Genomic DNA, 11,720 nt, shown 5'->3' with positions numbered 1-11,720 from the left:
TGTTATTCCTTTACTTATTGTTAAATACCTAATCTACACAAACACTGTGGTAGAAAATTAATTTTCTCACTTATGATGTTTTCTTCACGAAAACTTTATAAGTTGGATGCTGATACTTTCACTGTACACATAACGAAGCCAAAATCCAGTGGAGTTGTATAACTTTCCCAAATCTGCATAGCTAACAAATGCTTGAGTTGATATTCACATACATTATTTCATGTATATATCCAACAAATATTCGTTGAACTCCTTCTATGTTCTAAGCCTTATTATAGGTACAAGATATTCATTGTTGTATAAGACAGCCATGTCTGTGCTCTTAAAGACCTTACTTTCCAGTAAGGGAAGTAAATATTAATAATTATTACCTTAAAAACTATATATATATTTATATACAAATGAACTACGAAGTCTCAGATGATATTATGTTCTATAAAATAAAAGAGTGAGGTAGTAAGTCATGACTAATGGGAGGTAATTTGTGCAGGTGGTCATGGAAGGTCTTACTGAGTAGGTAACATGTAAGGTAGATATAAATGAGAAGAAAGACTTAGCCATGAAAAATCTGAGATCAGAGGGAATAAGAGCAAGAGCACAGCCTATAAAATGAAAATAAGCTCAGCTTTTTCGAGGAACAGAGTGAAAGTCAACATAGCTGGCCTATAAGAAGTAAGAGGGAACATTGTGGGAGATAACTAACTATCTGTAAAAACTACACTATTTTGCGTGCCTGTTAGCCTGCTAATTGTTCTGAAACATTCAAACTTCGCAGGGAGTCGGTGTCCAGCTAAGAAAATTAGAGTTTCACACTTATATGGGAATCATCAGAGGGGAAAACGTACATTGGAAAATGGTATAACTGGACCATGGCTTTTATGTCAGTCCAATAAGCTGTTGAAACACCCTGCTTTGCACTGGAAGAGACACATAGCAAAGGTTATCAGTGTGGGTAAGTATGTATTCTTTCCTTCTCTTTATATCCCATGGACTTGAAAGATTGCAGATTTATATATATATATATATATATATATATATATTATCTCATGCATTCTTCACAACGCGCTGTGTGTAATTAGTGTCAAAGTGTGGACATTAACCCAGATTCCCAACTCTAGGAGATGAAATAAACATTTAAAAGATCGAAGTTTCTTTAACCCAAAGAAATTAGTAAAAACATCAGCTATTCCCTTAAGTACCAAACTTCACTTCCCCTTTGTCATTCATCAGCAGTACTCAAGTATGCCCTTGCTACCCACTGGCAATGTAAAGGCATTCATTTCTCAACCCTACTATCCCACTAACCTCCCTGAGCAGCTCTCTATATTTTGGAACTTTCATGTTTTCTATACATACTCTTTCATTAACTCATATCTATTTATTCACAAATTCAACAAGTATGTACTGAGTACATACTAGGTTCCAGTTACTATGTCAGATGGTAGAGTCACAGAAGGGACAAGTCAGAAAAAGTCTTTACCCCCAAGCAGCTTACAGTCTGGTAAAGAAAGTGGGTGATAAACAATAATGTAATGTCAGATCTTGACAAGTGACATAGAGAAATATAAAGTCATGTGGAGTCATAGAGTAGGAGGTTCTATTTTACATAGAGAAGGCAAGTGAAGACCTCTCTGGGTAAATGATAGTTGAACAGTGAGTGAACTGAATTAAAGGGAGGGCAAAACATGCAACTAGATGGAGGAAGAAACTTTTAGAGAAAATGCATAAGACCCTGTAGTGGGAGGATGCTTGACATTTTTGTGGAACAGCAAAGCCGTGACTATCAGAGAGGGCAGTGGCTATGGTAGGAGAGGTCGTCAGGGGCCAGATCATGGATAAAGCAAAGTCTTCTCAAATACACAAGAAGGTCTTTGGATTGTACGGTAATTTTGATAAGAAGCTGTGTCGAGTGGGAGAAGTGAAGAAGTGAACTTCTCACCAAAATGATATTACTTAATTGTAGAACAACCCCTCTAGCTGCTATGTGGAAAACATACTAGGAACTGAGTGAAAAATAAAGAAGAACATAGAGAGTTTTAGGACCAACGTGTACCTCTTCATGTCTTAGGTAAGCAAATAAATATGATGGTCTGACTAGCTTACAGTAGATGGTAATTTTCTACCCTCTTAACCATAACATTTTCACAAAGGCTTTATTCTGAAAACAGAATATCTGTACTCTAAAGTCACATTAATGATAACATTTGAGGGCACTAAGATTATTAACCAGAGTGATATTTTTATTCCCTCCTTAAATCACTAGACACAGATATTCTGCATTCATTTTGTGTTGACCTTAATAACTTATCTGGATGATACTGATACTACAGCAATATATTTTTATAACAATCATTCTCAAATATCCAAAGTGTCAGAGATATATGAAAACAATAATCTAGCAGATTGGAGAAAATTAGAATAAGGTATTACTGAGGGGAAAAATAGGGCAGTTTAAATGACAGTAAAATATGACATGAAAATTAACAGGAGATAAATGAAACAGCTCATTTAAGATAAACAGTTTTAGAACACAGAAAGGAAGTTCTAGCCACAAGGTTTCTATTTCCTCCATTAAACCAGCTACTTACTAAATGATACCTTGAAAAACTAGTCCCCAGGGAAGAATCGAATGACACATTTCTGAAAGCCGGTTTATAGCTTGCTAAATTAAACTCTTCCAGACTGGAGAAAGATCCGTGAGAATAGAGATGGTAACTTTCTTATTCAACAATAAATCCTCTAACCCCAAACGGTGTCAGGTTCATAGTAGATGTTCAATAAAATAATAGTTGTTAAGTATATGATTATATGAATGAATGGGATTCCAGGGAAATATTACTCCCCACATTATTTCCATCTCAAAGATAGGAATCCCTAACTTTTAATTCTTTGCTTAGATATTCTGTTTCCTAAATTATTTGTTTTCTACAAATTTAAGAAAGGATAGCTCAGGTTCTGGGAAAGTCTCGCTTGTCTCTTCACGCTGCACCTACAGTTGTGAGAAAGCACATTTCAGACAGCAGGGAAAACCCGTAGCTCACCACAACACCACATTGTAAACTGTTTGGGCCACTAGAGCATGAATTAAAGAGGACAGGAGTAGCTGAACGATCCGGAGGTGAGAGGAAGCGGGTGGAGACAACGTAACTGAATATAAAGGCTGAGATATCTCAGAGACTCAGAGACTGAACAAGAGCTCCAACAAAGACTTTCACTACAGACTGGCTTGACCTGGGATTAACCAAGGGATCGTGACGAGGATAAAGATGAATTCTGAAGATTGTTCTGCAACAGAGACCAGCTCCTTGCATCTGAAAAGAAGACAACAAAGTAAGTCAGGTCTTACTCCTTATATACTGGTAGCATCTATCAATATATCTATATTTATATCTATCTACCTACCTATCTATCTATGGTATATAATGGTAGTTAGGGGGAAAATGAAGCTTGTCTTTTGAAGAACTTGGTTACATTCTATTTCAGTTGGGATAAAGGAGAAAATGGGGAAGAAGTAAATATTTCTTTTTCTATGAGAAGACAAAATAGAAGCTTGAGAGGAAATCACAAGGGTGAATTTCAGAAGCTCTCTAAAGGTTTGTTTCTTTGTTTTAGTTTATATCATCTCAATTCTTCAGATTTAATTAGAAATCTCACTGCCCTAGCCCAGTGAACTGTCCATCATTTTCCCATATCCATCCTCTAGGAAGCACTGCCTCTCTTTATGGAAAACTCTGTTTTCCACAGAAACAATTACATTCTTGATTGCCTTTACCTTGTACCATTTTGTGCTTTCTGTGTGTACCTTATCTTGTGTTCTCAAGACAGCATCTTCCAGTTGCTGGGAACAAAGGTTTCTAATTTTTGAGAGAATATCCATATAAACATCTGAACATTTACAGTGTCCAATGGTAATTTATTAGGAGAAAGTCATGAAAGAATTCTTGAAAATGAAATCATCTGTATTCTTTATGGGACTCTTTTCCTCCATTTCGCTCTTCTATTTCACCCTTCTAATCGTGGGCTTCAAATTCTACATGAATCAGATATTTTTCTTCCTTTCTTTTATTTTTCATCAAAATATGATCATCTTTGCTATGTACTTTTTCTTCTTTTCTATTTGTCTATTCTGTCCTCAGACCTTTCTATTTTCTATTACCAGGATTTTCCCATTGTTTTACAATAATTTGTTTTGGTGAGGTTTTCTTGATTTGTTTCATTTATCTCTCTCTTCCTCTCTAATTAATGAGGTGCCCAAAACACTAGCATGTAGGAACTAGAGTTTACTTGTAAGCAAATCTAACCAGTACCAAAGAATGTGTTGTGAACAGCAGAGCTAAAAACATCTAGAGGAAGGGATTGTTTTCTGAGTATGGGTCTACTAGAGTGGTTTGCTTTAGAAAAGCATTCATTACCTCTGATAAACCCATCTTTCACTTAAGGACACAAAATCAAGTGTGGATAGCAAGTACAAGCCACACAAATTTTTTGGTAACCAGATAGCCATAACTTGATGGCTCAGCTGAGCTGCCCAAAAGAAAAAATATATTTAAGAATAAAACCACTCAATAAACAGCATAGTTGAAAGAAGAAGGAACTATTGTAGTAATTCTTAACTATTCCTGAGATCATTCCAATTTTCTGTTGAATAGTTAATTTATGAATGTTTAGACTACGCTGCTATTTGTACTTGCTTTGTTAGTATAAACAATCATTGAGCACCACCCTTGGTGATTCAATATGTACTAGTGGATTTCTTTTCAATTTCTCCATTAATGGGCAGGGCTTGTAATCAGAGCGGAAGTACGCTTTTAAGGGAGTGTTTTGTTACCTAGGTGATGAGTCAAACCGTGAGTAACAATAGCCCTCACTAATGGATATAAAGTACAGTCTGAGAATCATCTCCATAGCTTACCCACTGGATAAGCCAATAGAGTGAGTCCAATGGATAAGCCAATGGGCTCTGGCATGCATGAGTTATTTGGATGTGTTGGTACTTGCTGAGGAGCCAGAGCTGTCCCTGCATTGAGTTTGAACCCCATGATTGAGTCTCACATGGTAAGAAGTGAAACTACACAGAGAGTTCTGAACTTGCTATCCTAGCTACAAAAGGCTACTTCCGGTGACAGTTGCATGCTGGTGAAAAAAGGAAGGTTTGCTTTAAGAAGCTGAGAGAAATAGAACCAGATAGGAGTGAAGTAAAGTCTTCTCTTGCAAAACCTGAATGCAGATCTATGCTGGGAAAAACAATCCTCAGAAGAAGCAACAGTTGATGCTGACATCCATTACATAGCAAAATTACTGTGAAAGAAAGCAACATCTCTTTGCCTAGTTTAACATTAAAGAAATGCTTTAAGGAAAAAAAATACATGAATTTCAAGGTGTGTCTGTATAGACATCCTTTTAATTATGAAAGCCACCCATACTGAAAAATAGGATATTTTTGCATATTGAGACTATTTTTCATGGTAAGTTTTAATATCATTCAAGTAGTTATTTTACATTTCAGTTTTTGAGAGCATAATAGGAATCTGTATATTTCTTGTGAGGCCAAATTTTAAAAATTCCTGAAAGCTCATCCTAGCAAAAATCAAATTCAAACTCTGAGTCACAAAATTCCCCTCTCTCCTTTCTCAATTATTTATTTCTAACCTAGAACAGATATCCTTCTAGCTCTGTTGTTGGTGGTGGAGGGTTTTCTTTGGTAACTAAGAATCATCATTCACATCATATTCATATTCTAAATCCTTCCACAAAAATATTTCTCATTGATGAAATGAAACTTTTACTTGGTTTTAGCATTATACAAAGGATAAATGAAAAAACTGATTTCCACCCAATATTTCGTCTATAGTACTGTTAAATTTCCTCTATTATTTTAACTTCTCTTGGAAAATTCAAACAAACATCTTATTTTTCACTCACCTATTATTTTTAAATGAGGTAAAATTGACATACAGTGTATGCACAGATCATACATATACAGTTTAATGAGATATACCTACAACTCCAATCAACATTTGACATTTTCCATCACCCCAGAAAGTTTCCCTGTGTTCCTTTCCAGTCAAATTAATTTTCCAACACATAAAAGCAATCATTTTTCTCATTTCTATCATCAAGTTTAGTTCAGCTATTCCTGAATGTCATATAAATGAATATACACAGTATATAATTGTGGCTGGATTTTTTGCGCTCAACATTTTTTTTGCAATTCATCCATTTTGTTGCATGCATCAGTTGTTCCATTTTTTAAATTTCTGAGTAGAATTTCTTGTATGGGTATACCATAATTTGTTTATCCATTTTCCTGTTGATGGATACTTGGTTTATTTCTAGGATTTGGCTGTTAAGAATATAGTTGCTCTGAACATTCTTATATAAAACATTTTGAAGATGTATTTTCATTTTTCTTGAGAAAATAATAGGAGTAGAATTTCTGGATCATAGGATAAGTGTATATTTAATTATGTAAGAAATAGTTTTCCAAAGTATTTTTTTCCATTCTATTCTCCCATTCAGTAATATATGGAAATTTCAATGCTTCACATCTACCAAATTCACAAAAATGTACCATCCATCTTTTTTTTAATTTTTAGTCATTCCAGTTGTATATATTTTTATATCAATTCAACATATTTTATTATATCACCCACATTTATACCATCTCCCTTAAACAGTAACTACAGAGAAGTTAAGGGATTGTACATAGGATGTTCTTTTTATATGTCCTCTAGGGTAATCAGGTATTTACTAAATGTTCTTATTGTGATTAAAACAATACAATTATGATATATTTAGAATTTTCATAGCTACTGAGTACATATTTGGGGGAGATATTTTATGATACCATTATTGTGACTGGATTGTTTTATTTCTAGCCAAAAATAAACTATCCAAATTCACTCAACACTTGAGGGAAATTAACTTATAAATTTCATATAAGAAGATGGGGAGACATATAGCTATTTTTTTATTTTAAATGCCTCAAGAGAAAATCAAATGTCTCTTTCTTACTTCTATAGCCTTCTTGAATTCATCCTCTACTTTCTGTCTTCAGATAATGCCACCAGGCCCCATTTTGCGGCATATCATGAAGGGTCCATTCAAGTTCCCATCCCATGTGCTGTAGTGAACGTGGTCTTCATCACCTCTCTAATCATAGCTCTCGTTGCTTTATCAGGTGGGTCTGCACTTCATGAATTCATCAAAAGTTCTGATTAATTTAGGACAATCTCATTTTTCATACATGGCCAATTTCCTAGGAAATGCTAAATATGATTCCACATTCCTTGAATAATTGATGCCATACGTTTTTTTAGTTTTCTAGTGCTTTAGAAATATTAAAAGTGCTTATGATTTATACAATACTGTGGGAGAAAATTACATGTGAGCAGATGTTTAAATCTGGAATAAAAGGGGCCGATTTAGAGTCTAAATATATAGACGTTTAACTGGAAAAATGTGGGCTGCACATTCATTGTTGATGAAAAAAATAATATCTAAGCCATAGATTAATCAGGAATCGGTCAGTCTCTTATCTCAAAAGCCACAGAATATATATATAGATATAGAATATATCTAGAAGCTCCCAGAGAGTCAGTTGTGTCATGGTATTCGAAACATACAGCTATACCAAGACACATTTGTGTTTTATACAAACATGAAATTTTGCAGTTTTATGATACATCCCCAGCCATAAATTTTTCTGCATTCTGAATTGCTCCTCTGCAAAGTATTCTCTCCTCCACCTTCCAATATAGGTCTGTATATACTACATCTTCAAATTCTTCCCCATCTGCATTCAGATGCAAAACCTTACCTGGAATTTTAATGTATTTTAGCCTTTCTAGTCCAAAGACTATTTTCAAGATTTTTAAATTTACCCTCCACTTTCTGACCAAAGTGACTCCCTCTTATTTCTTATACCGAGTACAATGATGATTAGGCACAATGAGAGATCAGATAAAGTGAGAAACTGCCTTCTTCTTACTCTTTCCAGAATTCACCTTCCTTTTTTATAATTTTAAATGGAGTATAATCTATAAAAATTTTGAATCACCATGTTGTACACCTGAAACTAATATAACATCGTACGTCAACTATACTTCAATAAAATTTTTTTTAAAAAAAGAATTCATTAAAAAAAAAAAAAAGAATTCACCTTCTTTCCTCTCTTCGTTTATCACCTAGCACAGCACAGCATCCCCTGAACTAGTTTTGCACACTGTGGGTATTTGGTTTCTTGTGTTACTAAAACAAACCCTTTTCCGGTTCACAGTGGGCCAGTACAACTGTCCAGGCCAATATATGTCCTCGGTGTCACCAAACACCCATGTTTCTTCATGCTCAGATGATTGGATACTATACCAGGGGAAATGCTACCTTATTTCCAAGAAAACAAGGAACTGGACCTTGGCCCAAAACTTTTGCTCCAAACACAGTGCCACTCTTGCTGTCATTGATTCTGAAGAGGACATGGTAAGATAGTATTCAAAAACAATTCCATAAGATATTGCTATTCTATTTTATATAGCTAATCTGTGGTTTCCTTTTGTTTCCTTCTAAGGGAAGACATTGTATCTGTCTCCCACGCAGGAAAATTTAGTCACAGAAAGCCACATGATCAGTCTGAGGTCAAAATGAGAGTTCAATTCAGTCTTTAAATGTGATTTGTTTAGACTCAGAGGCCAGAAATCCACATGAGCTGAACCTATGTAGAACTAGTAAATAATCAGCTTAGCTATCATGCCTACGAGTTGCAGATTTGAGAAACAAGATTTATTCATACTTATCAGGAGGGGTGGTTTAACATTCAGTTCCTTTGTGCTTTCTTCAAGATCTTTTTAAAACAACATGTGGGTAGAACTGAACACTGGATTGGGCTGAAAAATGAAGCCGACCAGATGTGGAAATGGTCAAATGGCAAAAAATTTAATAACTGGTGAGTTTCAAGATATCTCTTTATCCTCCCCAGGATGGCAGTTCAAGGGAACCACTTTCCTTTTTTCCTTTAGAAGTACTGTTCTATATGAAGGTTGAGCTCTTTATAAGCAGAACTTTTAACAATCTCTTTTGTATGCTATACTCTACGGACTTCTTTAAAGAAGGGCTTTAATATTATCATTCTTTTCTTTTTATCTGCTTGGAATTCATACGATCAATGCTTCTAGTAATTTGATCTCAGCAAATTCGAGTGGAATAAGACTCAGAAATATTCCAGGTATAGATATGATGATGGGAAAATAATCCAACATTTCCTATCTCATATTTATATTTTATTGACAAGCTAGTAATTCCCTTTTTGCTTTCCCAGTTCTCATCTCCACAGGGATAGAGAACAATATTTTCAATACCTAATTAGAAGCTTCTATGGATCTGAGAGAAAACCTGCCCCGGAATTAAAGACGCTGACTTTATTTCCATTAGCTGTACATTTTATAAATTTATTTATTTATTTATTTTTGGCTGTGTTGGGTCTTCGTTTCTGTGCTAGGGCTTTCTCTAGTTGCGGCAAGCGGGGGCCACTCTTCATCGCGGTGCGCGGGCCCCTCACCATCGCGGCCTCTCTTACTGCGGAGCACAGGCTCCAGACGCGCAGGCTCAGTAGTTGTGGCTCACGGGCCTAGTTGCTCCGCGGCATGTGGGATCTTCCCAGACCAGGGCTCGAACCCGTGTCCCCTGCATTGGCAGGCGGATTCTCAACCACCGCGCCACCAGGGAAGCCCTAGCTGTACATTTTAAAGTTTGAAGGACATTGTATAAGTTTAGTGTTAATCTTTGTCATCTGAAAACTCAGAGTTGAAAGAATTTCTAGCTCCCTAAATAGTTGTATGAAAATTAACGATACAGAAAATTAGTTTAAATCTCTAGAAAAGGAATCCTTGGTATGTATCACACCCACAAATGGGCACCAGTGACTGTTACCCTCTAAAACTGTATGTGCTAGTGTACATGATTGTTGAATGTTTATACTTTCTGGGAATGGTTTGTGAACTCAGAAATGAACGAGTCACTCCTCTGGTGATACACCAACCAAACAAATGGAGCCCTCTACTCTTAATTTTGGATCTTCTCTCCACATTACTATTCTTTTGGATCTTTGTCTACTGTCTCTGCAGATTACTCTGTGATCATTTGACTGGCACACTTGCCTCGTGCATTCCTACTAAGAGAAAACAAAAAAGCAGAAACCACCACCTCCACCACCACAAAGTTGATTCTCATGTAACTGAACGGAAATGATAAACTGAAAATAATTCTGGTTTCTTTATCGTTGACAGGTTCAACCTTACAGGATCTGAGAACTATTGTGCATTTCTGAACAGCACAGAGGTCAGCAGCACAGAATGTGAAAAGAATTTACACTGGATATGTAGCAAACCCTCCAAATAAAGAGGAATCATATTTGCTGATATACTAGTCTATCATGGAACTCAAGGAAATGTGTGTTGACGAAATGGCGCTCTATGGTTAGAAGTTTCCCATAAAGACTTTGCGAAAAAAACTTTTTACCATTTTGGAAACTTTCTTCCAAACAAGACTGTGGAGAAGAGGGAGAAAATTTCCAGGAATATCTGCACCGTGGAATACTTCTTCCAAGAGCTGAAAATGTTACAGGTTGACTGATAATTTTGTCCAAGAATGAGAAAAATGACTTCAAAGCTTTTGAATGCACTTTATAATTTTTTAATTCAGAAATAATAAGGTAACTAAGTTTAGAGTTATTATTTATTGTTGAATGACTGTGAACGATGTGTGCCCTTCACCCATTTGCACTGTATGAAGGAATTAGATAGTAGTATTAAAAACTGAATGTAAACAAAGGAAAGTTTAACCGGCAACAGAGATATTTAGTCTAAATGCATTTTTTTTTGAACTCAGAGGACATATATAAATGGGCAAATGCTTATGAAATGAAGCTTTGTAATGTTTCTCTCTTTTTAAAGAAGTTTGTCAAGTTACTTTGTCATTTGCCCCCCAAAGAATGGGGTGATCATATTTTTTTTTCACTTCTTCAGCATAGACTTGTCTTTTTCAATGGTACATAATTTATTGCCTTATACACAGTGTTTTACAGAGATAAGGACAAAAACAAAGAATATGAGGAATAGTTGTAAAACAGATAAAAGTGTTGGAAAATGTGCAATATGTGATGTGGCAAATCTCTATCAGGAAAAAGTCTGTATTGTTCAAATCTGGAATAATACTAGTCTTATCTGATTATAACCTTGTGCCTTTCCTGATCTATTCTCCTTTCCTATCTATTCTATCATGTGCAATACTTCATGTGAAGTATTTTCTAAGTGCAATATGTGTGTTTATTTGTTTGTCTTTTGTATCCAGTGCAATTATAACCTGCTTTTATGTATGTTAAAATAAAAGTAGAATAAACAAAATGGTTTCTAAAAAGTGGTCATTCCTTCAAAATATATTAAAACATATCTCATGCTAGAAAGGAAGAAACAGAATACTGTAACATTTTTTCAAAGACATTTCTATTGTAAAGCCTTAGATTTATAACATGGTTTGTACTTTGTAAGTTGTTTCCATGTGTGTTTTCAAAGGGCTGTATCTACTTTGCTGTAAACAGCCAAAGGTCAGTAAATATTCTAATTGACTTTAGAGGAATTTATGTCATGTAAAAATATTTGACTCTATCACTTTCTTTCTTTTATTGTTTATCACCCTGAAGAGGCACAGAGAAATTTGGAGACGTCTAA

The 11,720-nt window shown here is 35.2% G+C and overlaps 1 protein-coding gene across 2 annotated transcripts; it reads left to right on the top strand.

Moving 5' to 3' along the window:
- The first annotated feature begins 3,196 nt into the window (after window positions 1-3,196).
- On the top strand, window positions 3,197-10,656 carry LOC137775508 (early activation antigen CD69-like). Of its 2 annotated transcripts, XM_068561439.1 has the most exons (5): window positions 3,197-3,330; window positions 7,058-7,180; window positions 8,279-8,478; window positions 8,838-8,941; window positions 10,281-10,656. In XM_068561439.1, the coding sequence occupies exons 1-5, from the start codon at window positions 3,267-3,269 to the stop codon at window positions 10,390-10,392; spliced, it is 603 nt and encodes a 200-aa protein (XP_068417540.1). In that variant the 5' UTR covers window positions 3,197-3,266; the 3' UTR covers window positions 10,393-10,656. The 2 variants fall into 2 exon arrangements, with proteins under 2 accessions (XP_068417540.1, XP_068417541.1); XM_068561440.1 differs by lacking the exon at window positions 7,058-7,180 and having other exon boundaries at window positions 3,216-3,330.
- Window positions 10,657-11,720: the final 1,064 nt, after the last annotated feature.

This window comes from Eschrichtius robustus, chromosome 13 (genome assembly GCF_028021215.1).
Source record: "Eschrichtius robustus isolate mEscRob2 chromosome 13, mEscRob2.pri, whole genome shotgun sequence".
NCBI classification, from domain to species: domain Eukaryota; kingdom Metazoa; phylum Chordata; class Mammalia; order Artiodactyla; family Eschrichtiidae; genus Eschrichtius; species Eschrichtius robustus.
This window is presented reverse-complemented; position numbering and strand designations above follow the sequence as displayed.

Excerpts from the sequence above, each read along its gene's own strand:
- LOC137775508 (XM_068561439.1), top strand. The coding sequence starts at position 3,267 with ATGAATTCTGAAGATTGTTCTGCAACAGAGACCAGCTCCTTGCATCTG. Across the intron at positions 3,331-7,057 it reads TCTGAAAAGAAGACAACAAA|ATAATGCCACCAGGCCCCAT; the intron begins GTAAGTCAGGTC and ends TTCTGTCTTCAG. Across the intron at positions 7,181-8,278 it reads AGCTCTCGTTGCTTTATCAG|TGGGCCAGTACAACTGTCCA; the intron begins GTGGGTCTGCAC and ends TCCGGTTCACAG.